The sequence below is a fragment of the Hemitrygon akajei genome, chromosome 17, assembly GCF_048418815.1.
Source record: "Hemitrygon akajei chromosome 17, sHemAka1.3, whole genome shotgun sequence".
Lineage (NCBI taxonomy): Eukaryota > Metazoa > Chordata > Chondrichthyes > Myliobatiformes > Dasyatidae > Hemitrygon > Hemitrygon akajei.
This window is the reverse complement of record NC_133140.1, coordinates 85,914,644-85,936,761: the sequence shown is the minus strand read 5'-3', so window position 1 is coordinate 85,936,761 and position 22,118 is coordinate 85,914,644. Positions and strand designations below refer to the sequence as shown.

General features: G+C 55.8%; 1 protein-coding gene across 5 annotated transcripts in view; it reads right to left on the bottom strand.

The window, feature by feature from the left end:
• The window catches only part of LOC140740875 (pyrethroid hydrolase Ces2e-like), a 114,448-nt gene that overhangs the window by 60,555 nt on the left and 31,775 nt on the right, over nucleotides 1-22,118 (bottom strand). For 4 of the 5 annotated variants that reach the window (XM_073070462.1, XM_073070466.1, XM_073070463.1 and 1 more), the window contains exons 4-6: nucleotides 17,878-17,948; nucleotides 13,903-14,107; nucleotides 9,655-9,772 (exon numbers count right to left, since the gene is read on the bottom strand). In XM_073070462.1, coding sequence (XP_072926563.1) covers nucleotides 9,655-9,772; nucleotides 13,903-14,107; nucleotides 17,878-17,948 — 394 coding nt within the window. The remainder of the gene's footprint in view (nucleotides 1-9,654; nucleotides 9,773-13,902; nucleotides 14,108-17,877; nucleotides 17,949-22,118) is intronic. The other variant, XM_073070465.1, reaches the window with a different exon arrangement.

The window sequence follows — 22,118 nt, the reverse complement described above, 5'->3', positions numbered from 1 at the left end:
TTTCTATGTGAAATGTGTCATTTGTGTTAACAACCAACACACCCTAAGGAGGTGCTGGGGGCAGCCCACAAGTGTCACCACGCATCCCAGCACAAAGACAGCATGCCTACGATATCGAGCAGAACAGTGCAAACAACGAAACGAAATAGGAGAACAACAGTAAGACAAGCCCTTCCCCACCCACCCACTCACTCACACCGACAGGCCCCCGTAAGACAAGCCCTTCCCCACCCACTCACACACACCGACAGGCCCCCATGAGACAAGCCCTTCCCCACCCACTCACTCACACCGACAGGCCCCCGTGAGACAAGCCCTTCCCCACCCACTCACACACACACACCGACAGGCCCCCGTAAGACAAGCCCTTCCCCACCCACTCACACACACCGACAGGCCCCCGTGAGACAAGCCCTTCCCCACCCACCCACTCACACACACCGACAGGCCCCCGTAAGACAAGCCCTTCCCCACCCACCCACCCACACACACCGACAGGCCCCCGTGAGACAAGCCCTTCCCCACCCACCCACTCACACACACCGACAGGCCCCCGTAAGACAAGCCCTTCCCCACCCACCCACTCACACACACCGACAGGCCCCCGTGAGACAAGCCCTTCCCCACCCACCCACCCACACACACCGACAGGCCCCCGTAAGACAAGCCCTTCCCCACCCACCCACTCACACACACCGACAGGCCCCCGTAAGACAAGCCCTTCCCCACCCACCCACTCACACACACCGACAGGCCCCCGTAAGACAAGCCCTTCCCCACCCACCCACTCACTCACACCGACAGGCCCCCGTAAGACAAGCCCTTCCCCACCCACCCACTCACACACACCGACAGGCCCCCGTAAGACAAGCCCTTCCCCACCCACTCACACACACACACCGACAGGCCCCCGTAAGACAAGCCCTTCCCCACCCACCCACTCACACACACCGACAGGCCCCCGTGAGACAAGCCCTTCCCCACCCACCCACCCACACACACCGACAGGCCCCCGTAAGACAAGCCCTTCCCCACCCACCCACTCACACACACCGACAGGCCCCCGTAAGACAAGCCCTTCCCCACCCACTCACACACACACACCGACAGGCCCCCGTAAGACAAGCCCTTCCCCACCCACTCACACACACCGACAGGCCCCCGTAAGACAAGCCCTTCCCTACCCACCCACTCACACACACCGACAGGCCCCCGTAAGACAAGCCCTTCCCCACCCACCCACTCACACACACCGACAGGCCCTCGTGAGACAAGCCCTTCCCCACCCACCCACCCACACACACCGACAGGCCCCCGTGAGACAAGCCCTTCCCTACCCACCCACTCACACACACCGACTGGCCCCCGTAAGACAAGCCCTTCCCCACCCACCCACTCACACACACCGACAGGCCCTCGTAAGACAAGCCCTTCCCCACCCACTCACACACACCGACAGGCCCCCGTAAGACAAGCCCTTCCCCACCCACCCACTCACTCACACCGACAGGCCCCCGTAAGACAAGCCCTTCCCCACCCACCCACTCACACACACCGACAGGCCCCCGTAAGACAAGCCCTTCCCCACCCACTCACACACACACACCGACAGGCCCCCGTAAGACAAGCCCTTCCCCACCCACCCACTCACACACACCGACAGGCCCCCGTGAGACAAGCCCTTCCCCACCCACCCACCCACACACACCGACAGGCCCCCGTAAGACAAGCCCTTCCCCACCCACCCACTCACACACACCGACAGGCCCCCGTAAGACAAGCCCTTCCCCACCCACTCACACACACACACCGACAGGCCCCCGTAAGACAAGCCCTTCCCCACCCACTCACACACACCGACAGGCCCCCGTAAGACAAGCCCTTCCCTACCCACCCACTCACACACACCGACAGGCCCCCGTAAGACAAGCCCTTCCCCACCCACCCACTCACACACACCGACAGGCCCTCGTGAGACAAGCCCTTCCCCACCCACCCACCCACACACACCGACAGGCCCCCGTGAGACAAGCCCTTCCCTACCCACCCACTCACACACACCGACTGGCCCCCGTAAGACAAGCCCTTCCCCACCCACCCACTCACACACACCGACAGGCCCTCGTAAGACAAGCCCTTCCCCACCCACTCACACACACCGACAGGCCCCCGTAAGACAAGCCCTTCCCCACCCACCCACTCACACACACCGACAGGCCCCCGTGAGACAAGCCCTTCCCCACCCACCCACCCACACACACCGACAGGCCCCCGTGAGACAAGCCCTTCCCCACCCACTCACACACACCGACAGGCCCCCGTAAGACAAGCCCTTCCCTACCCACCCACACACACCGACAGGCTCCCGTGAGACAAGCCCTTCCCCACCCACCCACTCACACACACCGACAGGCCCCCGTGAGACAAGCCCTTCCCCACCCACCCACTCACACACACCGACAGGCCCCCGTAAGACAAGCCCTTCCCCACCCACTCACACACACACACCGACAGGCCCCCGTAAGACAAGCCCTTCCCTACCCACCCACACACACCGACAGGCTCCCGTGAGACAAGCCCTTCCCCACCCACCCACTCACACACACCGACAGGCCCCCGTAAGACAAGCCCTTCCCCACCCACTCACACACACCGACAGGCCCCCGTAAGACAAGCCCTTCCCCACCCACCCACTCACTCACACCGACAGGCCCCCGTAAGACAAGCCCTTCCCCACCCACTCACTCACACACACCGACAGGCCCCCGTAAGACAAGCCCTTCCCCACCCACCCACTCACTCACACCGACAGGCCCCCGTAAGACAAGCCCTTCCCCACCCACCCACTCACACATACCGACAGGCCCCCGTGAGACAAGCCCTTCCCCACCCACTCACACACACCGACAGGCCCCCGTAAGACAAGCCCTTCCCTACCCACCCACACACACCGACAGGCTCCCGTGAGACAAGCCCTTCCCCACCCACCCACTCACACACACCGACAGGCCCCCGTAAGACAAGCCCTTCCCCACCCTCTCACACACACCGACAGGCCCCCGTAAGACAAGCCCTTCCCCACCCACCCACTCACACACACCGACAGGCCCCCGTGAGACAAGCCCTTCCCCACCCACCCACCCACACACACCGACAGGCCCCCGTAAGACAAGCCCTTCCCCACCCACCCACTCACACACACCGACAGGCCCCCGTAAGACAAGCCCTTCCCCACCCACCCACTCACACACACCGACAGGCCCTCGTAAGACAAGCCCTTCCCCACCCACTCACACACACCGACAGGCCCCCGTAAGACAAGCCCTTCCCCACCCACTCACACACACCGACAGGCCCCCGTAAGACAAGCCCTTCCCCACCCACCCACTCACACACACCGACAGGCCCCCGTGAGACAAGCCCTTCCCCACCCACCCACCCACACACACCGACAGGCCCCCGTGAGACAAGCCCTTCCCCACCCACTCACTCACACACACCGACAGGCCCCCGTAAGACAAGCCCTTCCCCACCCACCCACTCACACACACCGACAGGCCCCCGTAAGACAAGCCCTTCCCCACCCACTCACACACACCGACAGGCCCCCGTAAGACAAGCCCTTCCCCACCCACCCACTCACACACACCGACAGGCCCCCGTGAGACAAGCCCTTCCCCACCCACCCACTCACACACACCGACAGGCCCCCGTAAGACAAGCCCTTCCCCACCCACTCACTCACACACACCGACAGGCCCCCGTGAGACAAGCCCTTCCCCACCCACTCACTCACACACACCGACAGGCCCCCGTAAGACAAGCCCTTCCCCACCCACCCACTCACACACACCGACAGGCCCCCGTGAGACAAGCCCTTCCCCACCCACCCACTCACACACACCGACAGGCCCCCGTAAGACAAGCCCTTCCCCACCCACTCACACACACACACCGACAGGCCCCCGTAAGACAAGCCCTTCCCCACCCACCCACTCACACACACCGACAGGCCCCCGTGAGACAAGCCCTTCCCCACCCACCCACTCACTCACACCGACAGGCCCCCGTGAGACAAGCCCTTCCCCACCCACCCACTCACACACACCGACAGGCCCCCGTAAGACAAGCCCTTCCCCACCCACTCACACACACACACCGACAGGCCCCCGTAAGACAAGCCCTTCCCCACCCACCCACTCACACACACCGACAGGCCCCCGTGAGACAAGCCCTTCCCCACCCACCCACTCACTCACACCGACAGGCCCCCGTAAGACAAGCCCTTCCCCACCCACCCACTCACACATACCGACAGGCCCCCGTAAGACAAGCCCTTCCCTACCCACCCACACACACCGACAGGCTCCCGTGAGACAAGCCCTTCCCCACCCACCCACTCACACACACCGACAGGCCCCCGTAAGACAAGCCCTTCCCCACCCACCCACTCACACACACCGACAGGCCCCCGTAAGACAAGCCCTTCCCCACCCACTCACACACACCGACAGGCCCCCGTAAGACAAGCCCTTCCCCACCCACTCACACACACCGACAGGCCCCCGTAAGACAAGCCCTTCCCCACCCTCTCACACACACCGACAGGCCCCCGTAAGACAAGCCCTTCCCCACCCACCCACTCACACACACCGACAGGCCCCCGTGAGACAATCCCTTCCCCACCCACCCACTCACACACACCGACAGGCCCCCGTAAGACAAGCCCTTCCCCACCCACTCACACACACCAACAGGCCCCCATAAGACAAGCCCTTCCCCACCCACTCACACACACCGACAGGCCCCCGTAAGACAAGCCCTTCCCCACCCACCCACTCACACACACCGACAGGCCCCCGTAAGACAAGCCCTTCCCCACCCACCCACTCACACACACCGACAGGCCCCCGTGAGACAAGCCCTTCCCCACCCACCCACCCACACACACCGACAGGCCCCCGTGAGACAAGCCCTTCCCCACCCACTCACTCACACACACCGACAGGCCCCCGTAAGACAAGCCCTTCCCCACCCACCCACACACACCGACAGGCCCCCGTGAGACAAGCCCTTCCCCACCCACCCACCCACACACACCGACAGGCCCCCGTAAGACAAGCCCTTCCCCACCCACCCACTCACACACACCGACAGGCCCCCATAAGACAAGCCCTTCCCCACCCACTCACACACACCGACAGGCCCCCGTAAGACAAGCCCTTCCCCACCCACTCACTCACACACACCGACAGGCCCCCGTGAGACAAGCCCTTCCCCACCCACTCACACACACCGACAGGCCCCAGTGAGACAAGCCCTTCCCCACCCACCCACTCACACACACCGACAGGCCCCCGTAAGACAAGCCCTTCCCCACTCACCCACTCACACACACCGACAGGCCCCCGTAAGACAAGCCCTTCCCCACCCACTCACTCACACACACCGACAGGCCCCCGTAAGACAAGCCCTTGCCCACTCACTCACACACACCGACAGGCCCCCGTAAGACAAGCCCTTCCCCACTCACTCACACACACCGACAGGCCCCCGTAAGACAAGCCCTTCCCCACCCACCCACTCACACACACCGACAGGCCCCCGTGAGACAAGCCCTTCCCCACTCACCCACTCACACACACCGACAGGCCCCCGTAAGACAAGCCCTTCCCCACTCACTCACACACACCGACAGGCCCCCGTGAGACAAGCCCTTCCCCACCCACCCACTCACACACACCGACAGGCCCCCGTGAGACAAGCCCTTCCCCACCCACCCACTCACACACACCGACAGGCCCCCGTAAGACAAGCCCTTCCCTACCCACCCACACACACCGACAGGCTCCCGTGAGACAAGCCCTTCCCCACCCACCCACTCACACACACCGACAGGCCCCCGTAAGACAAGCCCTTCCCCACCCACCCACTCACACACACCGACAGGCCCCCGTAAGACAAGCCCTTCCCCACCCACTCACACACACCGACAGGCCCCCGTAAGACAAGCCCTTCCCCACCCACTCACACACACCGACAGGCCCCCGTAAGACAAGCCCTTCCCCACCCTCTCACACACACCGACAGGCCCCCGTAAGACAAGCCCTTCCCCACCCACCCACTCACACACACCGACAGGCCCCCGTGAGACAATCCCTTCCCCACCCACCCACTCACACACACCGACAGGCCCCCGTAAGACAAGCCCTTCCCCACCCACTCACACACACCAACAGGCCCCCATAAGACAAGCCCTTCCCCACCCACTCACACACACCGACAGGCCCCCGTAAGACAAGCCCTTCCCCACCCACCCACTCACACACACCGACAGGCCCCCGTAAGACAAGCCCTTCCCCACCCACCCACTCACACACACCGACAGGCCCCCGTGAGACAAGCCCTTCCCCACCCACCCACCCACACACACCGACAGGCCCCCGTGAGACAAGCCCTTCCCCACCCACTCACTCACACACACCGACAGGCCCCCGTAAGACAAGCCCTTCCCCACCCACCCACACACACCGACAGGCCCCCGTGAGACAAGCCCTTCCCCACCCACCCACCCACACACACCGACAGGCCCCCGTAAGACAAGCCCTTCCCCACCCACCCACTCACACACACCGACAGGCCCCCATAAGACAAGCCCTTCCCCACCCACTCACACACACCGACAGGCCCCCGTAAGACAAGCCCTTCCCCACCCACTCACTCACACACACCGACAGGCCCCCGTGAGACAAGCCCTTCCCCACCCACTCACACACACCGACAGGCCCCAGTGAGACAAGCCCTTCCCCACCCACCCACTCACACACACCGACAGGCCCCCGTAAGACAAGCCCTTCCCCACTCACCCACTCACACACACCGACAGGCCCCCGTAAGACAAGCCCTTCCCCACCCACTCACTCACACACACCGACAGGCCCCCGTAAGACAAGCCCTTGCCCACTCACTCACACACACCGACAGGCCCCCGTAAGACAAGCCCTTCCCCACTCACTCACACACACCGACAGGCCCCCGTAAGACAAGCCCTTCCCCACCCACCCACTCACACACACCGACAGGCCCCCGTGAGACAAGCCCTTCCCCACTCACCCACTCACACACACCGACAGGCCCCCGTAAGACAAGCCCTTCCCCACTCACTCACACACACCGACAGGCCCCCGTGAGACAAGCCCTTCCCCACCCACCCACTCACACACACCGACAGGCCCCCGTGAGACAAGCCCTTCCCCACCCACCCACTCACACACACCGACAGGCCCCCGTAAGACAAGCCCTTTCCCACCCACTCACTCACACACACCGACAGGCCCCCGTGAGACAAGCCCTTCCCCACTCACTCACACACACCGACAGGCCCCCGTGAGACAAGCCCTTCCCCACCCACCCACTCACACATACCGACAGGCCCCCGTAAGACAAGCCCTTCCCCACCCACTCACTCACACACACCGACAGGCCCCCGTGAGACAAGCCCTTCCCCACTCACACACACACCGACAGGCCCCCGTGAGACAAGCCCTTCCCCACCCACTCACACACACCGACAGGCCCCCGTAAGACAAGCCCTTCCCCACCCACTCACTCACACACACCGACAGGCCCCCGTAAGACAAGCCCTTCCCCACCCACCCACTCACACACACCGACAGGCCCCCGTAAGACAAGCCCTTCCCCACCCACTCACTCACACACACCAACAGGCCCCCGTAAGACAAGCCCTTCCCCACCCACCCACTCACACACACCGACAGGCCCCCGTAAGACAAGCCCTTCCCCACCCACTCACTCACACACACCGACAGGCCCCCGTAAGACAAGCTCTTCCCCACCCACCCACTCACACACACCGACAGGCCCCCGTGAGACAAGCCCTTCCCCACCCACTCACACACACCGACAGGCCCCCGTAAGACAAGCCCTTCCCCACTCACTCACACACACCGACAGGCCCCCGTGAGACAAGCCCTTCCCCACCCACCACTCACACACACCGACAGGCCCCCGTAAGACAAGCCCTTCCCCACCCACCCACTCACACACACCGACAGGCCCCCGTGAGACAAGCCCTTCCCCACCCACTCACACACACACACCGACAGGCCCCCGTAAGACAAGCCCTTCCCCACCCACCCACTCACACACACCGACAGGCCCCCGTAAGACAAGCCCTTCCCCACCCACTCACTCACACACACCGACAGGCCCCCGTAAGACAAGCCCTTCCCCACCCACCCACTCACACACACCGACAGGCCCCCGTAAGACAAGACCTTCCCCACCCACCCACTCACACCGACAGGCCCCCGTAAGACAAGCCCTTCCCCACCCACTCACACACACCGACAGGCCCCCGTAAGACAAGCCCTTCCCCACCCACCCACTCACACACACCGACAGGCCCCCGTAAGACAAGCCCTTCCCCACCCACTCACTCACACACACCGACAGGCCCCCGTGAGACAAGCCCTTCCCCACCCACCCACTCACTCACACCGACAGGCCCCCGTAAGACAAGCCCTTCCCCACCCACCCACTCACTCACACCGACAGGCCCCCGTGAGACAAGCCCTTCCCCACCCACCCACCCACACACACCGACAGGCCCCCGTAAGACAAGCCCTTCCCCACCCACCCACTCACACACACCGACAGGCCCCCGTAAGACAAGCCCTTCCCCACCCACTCACTCACACACACCGACAGGCCCCCGTGAGACAAGCCCTTCCCCACTCACTCACACACACCGACAGGCCCCCGTGAGACAAGCCCTTCCCCACCCACCCACTCACACACACCGACAGGCCCCCGTAAGACAAGCCCTTCCCCACCCACCCACTCACACACACCGACAGGCCCCCGTAAGACAAGCCCTTCCCCACCCACCCACTCACACACACCGACAGGCCCCCGTAAGACAAGCCCTTCCCCACCCACTCACACACACCGACAGGCCCCCGTAAGACAAGCCCTTCCCCACCCACCCACTCACACACACCGACAGGCCCCCGTAAGACAAGCCCTTCCCCACCCACCCACTCACACACACCGACAGGCCCCCGTGAGACAAGCCCTTCCCCACCCACTCACACACACCGACAGGCCCCCGTGAGACAAGCCCTTCCCCACCCACTCACACACACCGACAGGCCCCCGTAAGACAAGCCCTTCCCCACTCACTCACACACACCAACAGGCCCCCGTAAGACAAGCCCTTCCCCACCCACTCACACACACACACCGACAGGCCCCCGTAAGACAAGCCCTTCCCCACCCACTCACACACACCGACAGGCCCCCGTAAGACAAGCCCTTCCCCACCCACTCACACACACCGACAGGCCCCCGTAAGACAAGCCCTTCCCCACCCACCCATTCACACACACCGACAGGCCCCCGTGAGACAAGCCCTTCCCCACCCACCCACTCACACACACCGACAGGCCCCCGTAAGCTCGGACCTCCAGCCTCCAGACTCACAGAATGGATCCTCAGGCCTCTTCCTCCGAACTCACTGACTCCCCACCTCCCACCTCTCCTTGCTTCTGAATGCCCACACCCCCACATCTCCCTTCCTTTTGGGCAGTTTGGCAAGGGGGCGGGTGTAGGGGCATTGAACTGTGTACGTACTGGTACAGGGCTCCTGTGCTGAGCAGCAGAGGTGGGCGTGTAAACACTGAGATATAGACAGTCCTCGCTGGCTGCTACGACAAAGGGCGCCGGGGTTCTCCGAATCCTCTGCAGACACCTAAAGCAGAGAGGGAGAGAGAGGTAAAGGAGAGAAAAGGACAGGGAGAAGAACGGAGAGGAAAGGGGAAGGGAGGCAGGCGGAGAAAGAGAACGAGGGTGTGAGAGGGAGTAGGAAGGAGAGAGAGGGATGGGAGAGCGTGGGGGACAGAGGAGAGAAGGATGGGAGAGCGTGGGGAACAGAGGAGAGAGGGATGTGAGAGTGTGGGGGACAGAGGAGAGAGGGATGGGAGAAGAGGAGCAGTGAGAGAGTAAGATGGAGTAAGGGAAGAGAGAGGGATGGGTGTGTGTGTGAGAGAGAGAGCGGGCGGAGAAGGAGAGGGAGAGGAAGGAGAGGGAAAGGGGAGAGAGGGAGAGAAAGAGAGAGAGCGAGAGGGAGATGCCCTCTCCCACCATCCTTTCCCCTTCCCGTCATCTTCCCCCCCACCATCTCTTCCCTCAACCATCACCTTCTCCCCATCAACTCTTCCCTTCCCATCTTCTCCCCCATCATCTTTTCCCGAACCACCATCTCTTCTCCCAACCACCATCTCTTCCCCCAACCACCATCTCTTCCCCCTCCCACCATCTCTTCCCCCAACCACCATCTCTTCCCCCCCCACCATCCCTTCCCCCAACCACCATCCCTTCCCCCAACCACCATCCCTTCTCCCTCCCACCATCCCTTCCCCCAACCACCATCCCTTCCCCCAACCACCATCCCTTCCCCCTCCCACCATCCCTTCCCCCAACCACCATCCCTTCTCCCTCCCACCATCCCTTCCCACCCCCAACCACCATCCCTTCCCCCCTCCCACCATCCCTTCCCCCAACCACCATCCCTTCTCCCTCCCACCATCCCTTCCCCCTCCCACCATCCCTTCCCCCAACCACCATCCCTTCCCCCAACCACCATCCCTTCTCCCTCCCACCATCCCTTCTCCCTCCCACCATCCCTTCTCCCTCCCACCATCCCTTCCCCCAACCACCATTTCTTCTCCCAACCACCATTTCTTCCCCCAACCACCATCTCTTCTCCCAACCACCATCTCTTCCCCCTCCCACCATCTCTTCCCCCAACCACCATCCCTTCCCCCTCCCACCATCCCTTCCCCCTCCCACCATCTCTTCTCCCTCCCACCATCTCTTCTCCCAACCACCATCTCTTCCCCCAACCACCATCTCTTCTCCCAACCACCATCTCTTCCCCCTCCCACCATCTCTTCCCCCAACCACCATCCCTTCCCCCTCCCACCATCTCTTCCCCCTCCCACCATCCCTTCCCCCAACCACCATCCCTTCCCCCTCCCACCATCCCTTCCCCCAACCACCATCCCTTCCCCAACCACCATCTCTTCTCCCTCCCACCATCTCTTCCCCCTCCCACCATCTCTTCCCCCTCCCACCATCTCTTCCCCCTCCCACCATCCCTTCCCCCAACCACCATCCCTTCCCCCAACCACCATCCCTTCTCCCTCCCACCATCCCTTCCCCCAACCACCATCCCTTCCCCCTCCCACCATCTCTTCCCCCAACCACCATCTCTTCCCCCTCCCACCATCTCTTCCCCCAACCACCATCTCTTCCCCCTCCCACCATCCCTTCCCCCAACCACCATCCCTTCCCCCAACCACCATCTCTTCTCCCTCCCACCATCTCTTCCCCCAACCACCATCTCTTCCCCCAACCACCATCCCTTCCCCCAACCATCATCCCTTCCCCCAACCACCATCCCTTCCCCCAACCACCATTTCTTCTCCCTCCCACCATCTCTTCCCCCAACCACCATCTCTTCCCCCTCCCACCATCTCTTCCCCCAACCACCATCTCTTCTCCCAACCACCATCTCTTCCCCCTCCCACCATCTCTTCCCCCAACCACCATCCCTTCCCCCTCCCACCATCTCTTCCCCCTCCCACCATCCCTTCCCCCAACCACCATCCCTTCCCCCTCCCACCATCCCTTCCCCCAACCACCATCCCTTCCCCAACCACCATCTCTTCTCCCTCCCACCATCTCTTCCCCCTCCCACCATCTCTTCTCCCAACCACCATCTCTTCCCCCAACCACCATCTCTTCCCCCTCCCACCATCTCTTCCCCCAACCACCATCTCTTCTCCCTCCCACCATCTCTTCCCCCTCCCACCATCTCTTCCCCTTGTGTTTCTCTGGTTGGCAGTCAGTGGTGAGTGGGGTGCCGCAGGGGTCGGTGCTGGGCCTGCAGCTGTTTACCATTTACATTGATGATTTGGAAGAGGGGACTGAGTGTAGCGTAGCAAAATTTGTTGATGACACTAAACTGAGTGGAAAAGCAAATTGTACAGAGGATGTGGAGAGTCTGCAGAGGGATATAGATAGGTTAAGTGAGTGGGCCAAGGTCTGGCAGATGGAATACAACGTTGGTAAATGCGAGATCATCCACTTTGGGAGGAATAATAGAAGAGCAGATTATTATTTAAATGGTGAAAGATTGCAGCGAGACTTGAGAATGCTTGTGCATGAATCACAAAAAGTTGGCTTGCAGGTACAACAGGTTATTAAGAAGCAAACAGAATGTTGGCCTTCATTGCTAGAGGGATTGAATTCAAGAGCAGGGAGGTCATGCTGCAACTATACAGGGTACTGGTGAGGCCGCACCTGGAGTACCGTGTGCAGTTCTGGTCTCCATACTTGAGGAAGGATACACTGGCTTTGGAGGCTGTGCAGAGGTGATTCACCAGGTTGATTCCAGGGATGAAGGGGTTAACCTATGAAGAGAGATTGAGTCAGCTGGGACTATACTCTTTGGAGTTCAGAAGAATGAGAAGGGATTCTATAGAAACATACAAACTTTTGAAAGGGATAGATAAGATAGAAGTAGGAAAGTTGTTTCCATTGGTAGGTGAGACTAGAACTAGGGGACATAGCCTCAAGATTCAGGGGAGAAGATTTAGGAGGGAGATGAGGAGAAACTGTTTTTCCCAGAGAGTGGTGAATCTGTGGAATTCTCTGCCCAGGGAAGCAGTTGAGGCTTCTTCACTAAATATATTTAAGAAACAGTTAGATAGATTTTTACATAGTAAGGGAATTAAGGGTTATGGGGAAAAGGCAGGTAGATGGAGCTGAGTTTACGGACAGATCAGCCACGAACCTATTGAATGGCGGGGCAGGCTCGATGGGCCGGATGGCCTACTCCTGCTCCTATTTCTTATGTTCTTATGTTCCATCATCTTCTCTCCCTCTCATCATCTTCTCCCCTTCCAAACATCTCTTCCCCCATCATCTCTTCCCCTTCCACCATCTCTTTTGCCTCTCATCATCTCCCCTTCCCACCATCTCTTCCCCCACGTCTTTCCTTCCCATCTCTTCCCCCTCCCACTATCTTTTCCCTTCCCATCCCTCCCCCCACTATCTCTTCCCCAACCGTCATCTTTTGCCCCCCCACCATCTCTTCCCAATCATCTTCTCCCCTTCCTACCATCTCTTCTCCCTCCCATCATCTCCCCCCACCATCTCTTCTCCCTCCCATCATCTCCCCCCACCATCTCTTTTGCCTCCCATCATCTCCCCCCCACCATCTCTTTTGCCTCCCACCATCTCCTTCCTTCTCAGCATCTTTCCCTGTACCGCCATCAGCTTGCCCATTCTCCTCTGACCTCTCATTAACAAGGCATTTCTACCCTCAGAACAGCTGCTCACTGGATGTTGTTTGTTTTTTGCACCATTCTCTGTAAAGTCTAGACACTGTTGTGTATGAAAATCCCAGGAGATCAGCGGTTTCTGCGATGCTCAAACAACACCGTCTGGCACCAACAATCATTCCATGTCAAAGTCACTTAGATCACATTTCCTCCCCATTCTGATGTTTGTTCTGAACAAAACTGAACCTCTTGACCATGTCTGCTTGCTTTTATGGTTTGAGTTTCTGCCACATGATTGGCTGATTAGATATTTGCATTAACGAGCAAGTGTACTGTTGGACCCGATAAAGTGGCCAGTGAGTGCATTCTGCATTCTGTTATTGTTTTACCATGTTCTACCTCAATGCACTGGGTAATGATCTGATCTGTATGAACAGTATGTAAGACAAGCTTCTCACTGTATCTCAGTACATGTGACAAGAATAAACCAATTCCAGTTTGGAGCTGGAATAAGAAAAGAAAAGTTTCCTACATGGGAGGATGGCTGGTGGCATTCCGAATCCCTGTCCATGGCTGTGGTCTCTGGGGAGGAGCGAATCTCAGCGGGCCGACCGGAGGTGCAGCGAACGGGATCCCCAAGTACCCGTGTACTGGTCTGTGACTTCCTTCCACTTCCATCTGCCTTCCCCGAAGCCACCCATCTTCAGTCAAGACGGTGGGAGTCAAGTGCTGGATGCCTGCAAGGCAAGAACTGGAGCATTAACACTCCTATCAACATCTTCCCCACGCGGCAACAGAAGCACGGCGTTTAACATAACGCTTTATGGAAGCAGTGACCCGGTTTCAATTCCCACCGCTTCCTGTAAGGAGTTTGCACGTTCTCCATCTGACCGTGTGGGTGTCCTCTGGCTGCCCTGGTTTCCTCCCACTGTCCATTGGTTAGTAAATTGCAGGCATGCTGTGTTAGTGCAGGAAGTGTGGCAACACCTGAGCTCGTCCTCTGAAAGTGTTTGTGTTACCTGGACAAGATCAGTCTCCAGCCCATCACAGACACCCCCTCTTTTTTCTCTAATCCCCCCTTCTCTCCATTTCTCACTTCCCCAGTTCTGATGTAAGGGTTAACATATGAGGAGCATTTGATGTCTCTGGGTCTGTACTCACTGGAGTTTAAAAGAATGAGGGGGAATCTCATTGAAAGCTATCGAATCCTGAAAGAGTTTGATAGGGTGGATAGGGAAAGGATGCTTTCTATATTGAGGAGTTTAGGACCAGAGGGTTCAGCCTCAGAATAGAGAGATGTCCATTTAGAACAGAGATGAGGTGGAATTTCTTTAGCCAGAGGGTGGTGGATCTGTGGAATTCATTGCCACAGACGGCTGTGGAGGCCAAGTCATTGGGGGTATACCTAAAGTGAAGGTTGATAGGTTCTTGATTAGTCAAGGTGGTAAAGGTTGCAGGGAGAAGGAAGGAGAATGGGGTTGAGAGGGATAATAAATCAGCCGTGATGGAATGGCGGAGCAGATTTGATGGGCTGAATGGCCCAATTCTGCCCCTACATTTATTATTGCACAGAGTTCTGTTGGTGAATAAAGCTTAGTTTAAAAGGAGTGGGTAGTGGGTCAGAGTGAAAGAGTGAGTCACTAACCCTGTCCTGCTCTCTCAGACGTAGATGACGGACCTGGCGGAGCAGATTTGATGGGCCGCATGGCCTAACTCCACTCCTTTGCCTTTTGGTCATATGGTGTTACGATATCAGCTGGGAACTTTATGTGTCTCTCTCGCTCTCTGCTCCATTACTCATGACCCGCTGAGTGCCTCGAGTTTCTGCAAACCTTCTCTTGTGACTCCGTATTAAACTTTATTTGATAGACATGCCTTACAGTGGTGTGCCCTCTGGAAGATGCCGTGTACAGTAAGATGTCTTTATCATGAGTGTGACTGGTAATCATTCCCCTCCCACAGGCACTCCCACTCATACAACAATACAGCAGGGAAACAGGCTCTTTGGCCTATCCCACCCCTGTCTACCTAAGCTAGTCCCAGTTGCCTGTGTTTCTGAGTTCAAAGTAAATTTATCATCAAGTTCGTATGTGTCACCATATACAACCCTGAGGTTCATTTGTCTTGTGGGTTTCACAATAAATACAAAGAAACACTTTAGAATCAATGAAAAAGTACACACAAAGATGGACAAACAACAATGTTCAAAAGTCAACAAACTCTGCAAATACAAACAGGAAAACAATCATTAAATAAATAATATTGAGAGAATGAATCTATGGAAGCGAGTCGGCAAGAGTGGAATCTGTTCAGAGTTGGGGTGAGTGAAGTTATCCTCACTGGATCAGGAGACTGATGGTTAATAACTGTACCAGAACCTGGTGGTGTGAGACCGGAGGCTCCTGTACCTCATTCCTGATGGCAGTAGTGAGAAGAGGGCATGGCCTGGATGGTGAAGGTCCTTACTGATGGATGCTGCTTTCCTGCCATAGTGCTCCAAGTAGATGTGTTCAATGATGGGCAGGGTTTTGCATGTGATGGACCAGGCTCTATCCACTACATCTGTAGGATTTTCTGTTTAAGGGCATTAATGTTTGCATACAAGGCTGTGATGCAACCAGTCAGTATACTCTCCACAATGCACCTTTGGAAGTTTGTTAAAGTTTTAGATGACATGCCAACAAGAGAGGCAAGGGTGGATATTGGACCACTGGAAAATGATGCTGGAGAGGGAGCAATGGGGGACCAGGAAATGGCGGATGAACTGAATAAGTATTTTGCATTAGTTTTCACTGTGGAATCCACTAGCAGTATGGAGGAAGTTTGAGAAGGAGAAGGTTCTTGAGAAACTGAAAGGTCTGATGGTAGATAAATCACCTAGCCCAGATTGTGTACATCCCAGGGTTCTGAAAGATGTGGTTGAAGAGATCGTAGAGGCATTAGTAATGATCTTTTAAGAATCACTTGATTCTGGAATGGTTCCAGAAGACTGGAGAATTGCAAGGAAATTGTAGGCCAGTTGGTCTGACCTTAGTGCTTGGGTAGGTGTTGGAGTCGATTGTTAAGGATGTGGTTTTGGTGTACTTTGCGGTACATGATAAAATAGGCCATAGTCAGCATGGTTTGCAGGAAAATCCTGCCTGACAGATCTGTTGGAATTCTTTGAGGAAACAACAAGCAGGACAGACAAAGGAGAATTGGTGGATGTTGTGTACTTGGATTTTCAGAAGGTCTTTGACGAGGTGCCACACTTAAGAGCCCGTGGTATCACAGGAAAGAAGCTAGTATAGATAGAGCATTGGCATTGGCTGATTGACAGGAGGCAAAGAGTGAGGAAAAAAGGACCCTTTTTGGATTGGCTGCCAGTGGTGATCCACAGGAGTCTGGGATGGGACTGATTCTTTTTATGTTGTTAGTCAATGATTTGGATGATGAAATTGATGGCTTTGTGACCAATTTGTGGATAATATGAAGATAGGTGGAGGGGCAGGTAGTGCTGAGGAAGTAGAGAGGCTGCAGAAGGACTTCGACAGATTAGGAGGATGGGCAAAGAGGTGGCAGATGGAATAGAGTGTTGGGAAGTGAATGGTCATGCTCTTTGTTAGAAAGAATAAAGGCAAAGACTATATCCTACAGGGAGAGAAAATTTATAAATCGGAGGCGCAAAGGGACTTGTGCGGGATTCCCCAAAGTTTAATTTGCAGGCTGAATTGGTGTTGAGGAAGGCAAATGCAATGTTCACATTCATTCTAGGAGGACCAGAACGTAAAGGCAAGGACGTTATGCTGGGGCTGTATCAGGCACTGGTGAGTATTGTGAGCAGGTTTGGGACCCTTGTTTAAGAAAGGACGCGCTGATATCGGAGAGGGCTCGGAGGGGGTTCATGACAATGATTCCAGGAATGAAGGGGTTAATGTATGAGGAGCGTTTGATGGCCTGTACTCGCTGGAATTTAGAAGAATGAGGGGGAATCTCATTTAAACCTACTGAATTTTGAAGGGTTTAACAGACTGGAAGCGGAGAAGATGTTTCCTGCAGTGGGGGAGTCTAGGACCAGATGGCACAGCCTCAGCATAGAGGGATATCCATTTAGAACAGAGGTGTGGAGGAATTTCTCTACCCAGAGTGTGGTGAACCAATGGCAGCTGTGGAGGCCAGCTCTCTGGGTGCATTTAAGGTGGCAATTGATAGGTTCTTGATTGGTCAGGGCCTGAAAGGATACCGGAAGAAAGCAGGAGGAGGGGGTTGTGAGGGAAATGACTTGATTGGCTAAATGGCTTAAATGGCTCCCGTGTCTTGTGGTCTTACCATCAGGTACTCTTGAGAATGCAGAGGCATGCTCGTGAACCTCTGAACCTGCCCTGCTTCGCAATAAAATCATGATAATAAAGTCAGTGCCACTTTCCTGCAGTCACAGCCTGAGGGAAGAAGCTGTTACCCAGTCCTGACACTCCCGTACCTCCTTCCTGTCATCCACTTTCTTTCTCCCTCTAGGCTTTCAACTTACCTGCCGAGGAGATCGTCCACAGAGCAGCGCAGGTGAGGGTGAGGAGGATCTTGTGGGGGCACTGCTCCATCCTGTTGGTACAGAGGTGGGTGGTATGAGGGTCAGTAGGTCCTTGGTGACCCACAGAGTGGGAGCTGGCCGCACCGATGTGAGTCTGCCTCAGTCTCGAATATTCAGTGTGTGTCGGGCTCTTTGCAGACTGTCAAGCCTTTAAAACTCTGCCAAGTTAGGCCTGACCCAAAAACACTGTGCTCAGGTTTCAGCAGGGAGAGAGGACAAAGGTAGGGCTTATTGATTCTGGGCTTGAACAATAACCTGATCTGCTACGTACCTCCTACAGACCAGCAGATTTTTTCCATTCTGGGGCAGAGAACCTGCCCTTTGATCCACGCCAATCTGGTCTGCTTGGTTCCATTGACCTGCACTCAGACTTATCTCTTCCCACCCCTCCCATCCACATACCTATCCAAATTTCCCTTAAATGTTGCAGTCAAACCCGCATCCAGGCCGTTCCACTCTCTCACCACCCATGCCAAACAGGTCAAAGGGTAGAGGACAGACTATGGGTGGTCTACTCACCCTCCAGGTTCGGGGGTTCAGCTCAGGGATAACAACCCTAATTGGAAAAACAGAATTGCTATGGAAACAGCAATGAAGAATCCTTCTACATCCGAGTGTGACGGTATTCCGGAGTCTCCAGCTGACAGTAGTGAAAATCATAAGAAGCTGATGACACGATGAAAGAAACTTTGTACACTGCCAGGTTCCTGAGGTTGTCACAGGTGGGGGTGGTGGTGGGGATAAGCTCCCACTACCTATAAAATGCTCCAAATGGTGCAGGTCACTAACAGCCTCTGACAACCAAGTCCAACTCTTGGCCTTCACGTGTGGTTTAGCTACTAGGCCCGGCAGAACAGTTTCTACTTACAAGAGAAGGGGCAAAGGTGGACCACTGGTGCCTCAAAACCAGTTGCTTTGGGCAGGTGGGGCTCTTCAGCCTTGGACGGCAGCCTGCCTAGGAGAAGGAAATCTCTGATTTTAAACCTCCGCTGCCTTGCCGCCGTACCCACCCATGGGAAAGGCTTCGGGAGTAAATCCTGAGGAAGAAATCCAGAGCCGGGGTCCCTAAGGCAGTTTGATGTTGTTTACAACTTCACTCTGACAACCTCTGCGCCCACATGGTGCCAAGCTGTATCGGCACTTGCCCTTCATAGAACATAGAATAGTACAGCACAGTACAGGCCCTTCGGCCCACAATGTTGTGCCGACCCTCAAACCCAGCCTCCCATATAACCCCCCACCTTAAATTCCTCCATATACCTGTCTAGTAGTCTATTAAATTTCACTAGTGTATCTGCCTCCACCACTGACTCAGGCAGTGCATTCCATGCACCAACCACTCTCTGAGTAAAAAACCTTCCTCTAATATCCCCCTTGAACTTCCCACCCCTTACCTTAAAGCCATGTCCTCTTGTACTGAGCAGTGGTGCCCTGGGGAAGAGGTGCTGGCTGTCCACTCTATCTATTCCTCTTAATATCTTGTACACCTCTATCACGTCTCCTCTCATCCTCCTTCTCTCCAAAGAGTAAAGCCCTAGCTCCCTTAATCTCTGATCATAATCCATACTCTCTAAACCAGGCAGCATCCTGGTAAATCTCCTCTGTACCCTTTCCAATGCTTCCACATCCTTCCTATACTGAGGCGACCAGAACTGGACACAGTACTCCAAGTGTGGCCTAACCAGAGTTTTATAGAGCTGCATCATTACATTGCGACTCTTAAACTCTATCCCTTGACTTATGAAAGCTAACACCCCATAAGCTTTCTTAACTACCCTATCTACCTGTGAGGCAACTTTCAGGGATCTGTGGACATGTACCCCCAGATCCCTCTGCTCCTCCACACTACCAAATATCCTGCCATTTACTTTGTACTCTGCCTTGGAGTTTGTCCTTCCAAAGTGTACCACCTCACACTTCTCCAGGTTGAACTCCATCTGCCACTTCTCAGCCCACTTCTGCATCCTATCTATGTCTCTCTGCAATCTTCGACAATCCTCTACACTATCTACAACACCACCAACCTTTGTGTCGTCTGCAAACTTGCCAACCCACCCATCTAACCCCACATCCAGGTTGTTAATAAAAATCATGAAAAGTAGAGGTCCCAGAACAGATCCTTGTGGGACACTGCTAGTCACAACCCTCCAATCTGAATGTATTCCCTCCACCACGACCCTCTGCCTTCTGCAGGCAAGCCGATTTTGAATCCACCTGGCCAAACTTCCCTGGATCCCATGCCTTCTGACTTTCTGAATAATCCTACCATGTGGAACCTTGTCAAATGCCTTACTAAAATCCATGTAGGTCACATCCACTGCACTACCCTCATCTATATGCCTGGTCACCTCCTCAAAGAACTCCATCAGGCTTGTTAGACATGATCTGCCCTTCACAAAGCCATGCTGACTGTCCCTGATCAGACCATGATTCTCTAAATGCCCATAGATCCTATCTCTAAGAATCTTTTCCAACAGCTTTCCCACCACAGACGTAAGGCTCACTGGTCTATAATTACCTGGACTATCCCTACTAACTTTTTTGAACAAGGGGACAACATTCGTCTCCCTCCAATCCTCCGGTACCATTCCCGTGGACAATGAGGACATAAAGATCCTAGCCAGAGGTTCAACAATCTCTTCCCCTGCCTCGTGGAGCAGCCTGGGGAATATTCCGTCAGGCCCCGGGGACTTATCCATCCTAATGTATTTTAACAACTCCAACATCTCCTCTCCCTTAATATCAACATGCTCCAGAACATCAACCTCACTCATATTGTCCTCACCATCATCAAGTTCCCTCTCAGTGGTGAATACTGAAGAGAAGTATTCATTGAGGACCTCGCTCACTTCCACAGCCTCCAGGCACATCTTCCCACCTTTATCTCTAATCGGTCCTACCTTCACTCCTGTCATCCTTTTGTTCTTCACATAATTGAAGAATGCCTTGGGTTTTTCCTTTACTCTACTCGCCAAGGCCTTCTCATGCCCCCTTCTTGCTCTTCTCAGCCCCTTCTTAAGCTCTTTTCTTGCTACCCTATATTCCTCAATAGACCCATCTGATCCTTGCTTCCTAAACCTCAAGTATGCTGCCTTCTTCCACCTGACTAGATTTTCCACTTCACTTGTCACCCATGGTTCCTTCACCCTACCATTCTTTATCTTCCTCACCGGGACAAATTTATCCCTAACATCCTGCAAGAGATCCTTAAACATCGACCACATGTCCATAGTACATTTCCCTACAAAAACATCATCCCAATTCACACCCCCAAGTTCTAGCCTTATAGCCTCATAATTTGCCCTTCCCCAATTAAAAATTTTCCTGTCCTCTCTGATTCTATCCTTTTCCATGATAATGCTAAAGGCCAGGGAGCGGTGATCACTGTCCTCCAGATGCTCACCCACTGACAGATCTGTGACCTGACCTGGTCCGTTACCTAATACTAGATCTAGTATGGCATTCCACCTAGTCAGCCTGTCAACATACTGTGACAGGAATCCATCCTGGACACACTTAACAAACTCTGCCCCATCTTAACTCTTGGAACTAATCAGGTGCCAATCAATATTAGGGAAGTTAAAGTCACCCATGATAACAACCCTGTTATTTTTGCACCTTTCCAAAATCTGCCTCCCAATCTGCTCCTCGATATCTCTGCTGCTACCAGGGAGCCTCTGGAATACCTCCAGTAGAGTAATTGCTCCCTTCCTGTTCCTGACTTCCACCCATACTGACTGCTACATTACCCACCCTTTCTGTAGGTGTAATAGTATCCCTGACCAGTAATGCCACCCCTCCACCCCTTCCCCACCCCCCCCATCCCTTTTAAAGCACTGAAATCCAGGAATATTGAGAATCCATTCCTGCCCTGGTGCCAACCAAGTCTCCGTAATGGCCACTATATCATAATTCCATGTATGTATCCATGCTCTCGGTTCATCACCTTTGTTCCTGTTGCTTCTTGCATTGAAGTACACACACTTTAGCCCTTCTACCTTACTACCTTTACACCCTTTATTCTGCTTCTCTTTCCTCAAAGCCTCTTTATTTGTTAGATCTGGCTTTACTCCATGCACTTCTTTCACTGCTCTATCGCTCCGGGTCCCATCCCCCTTGCAAATTAGTTTAAACCCTCCAGAACCATGCTAGCAAACCTACCTGCAAGGATATTGATCCCC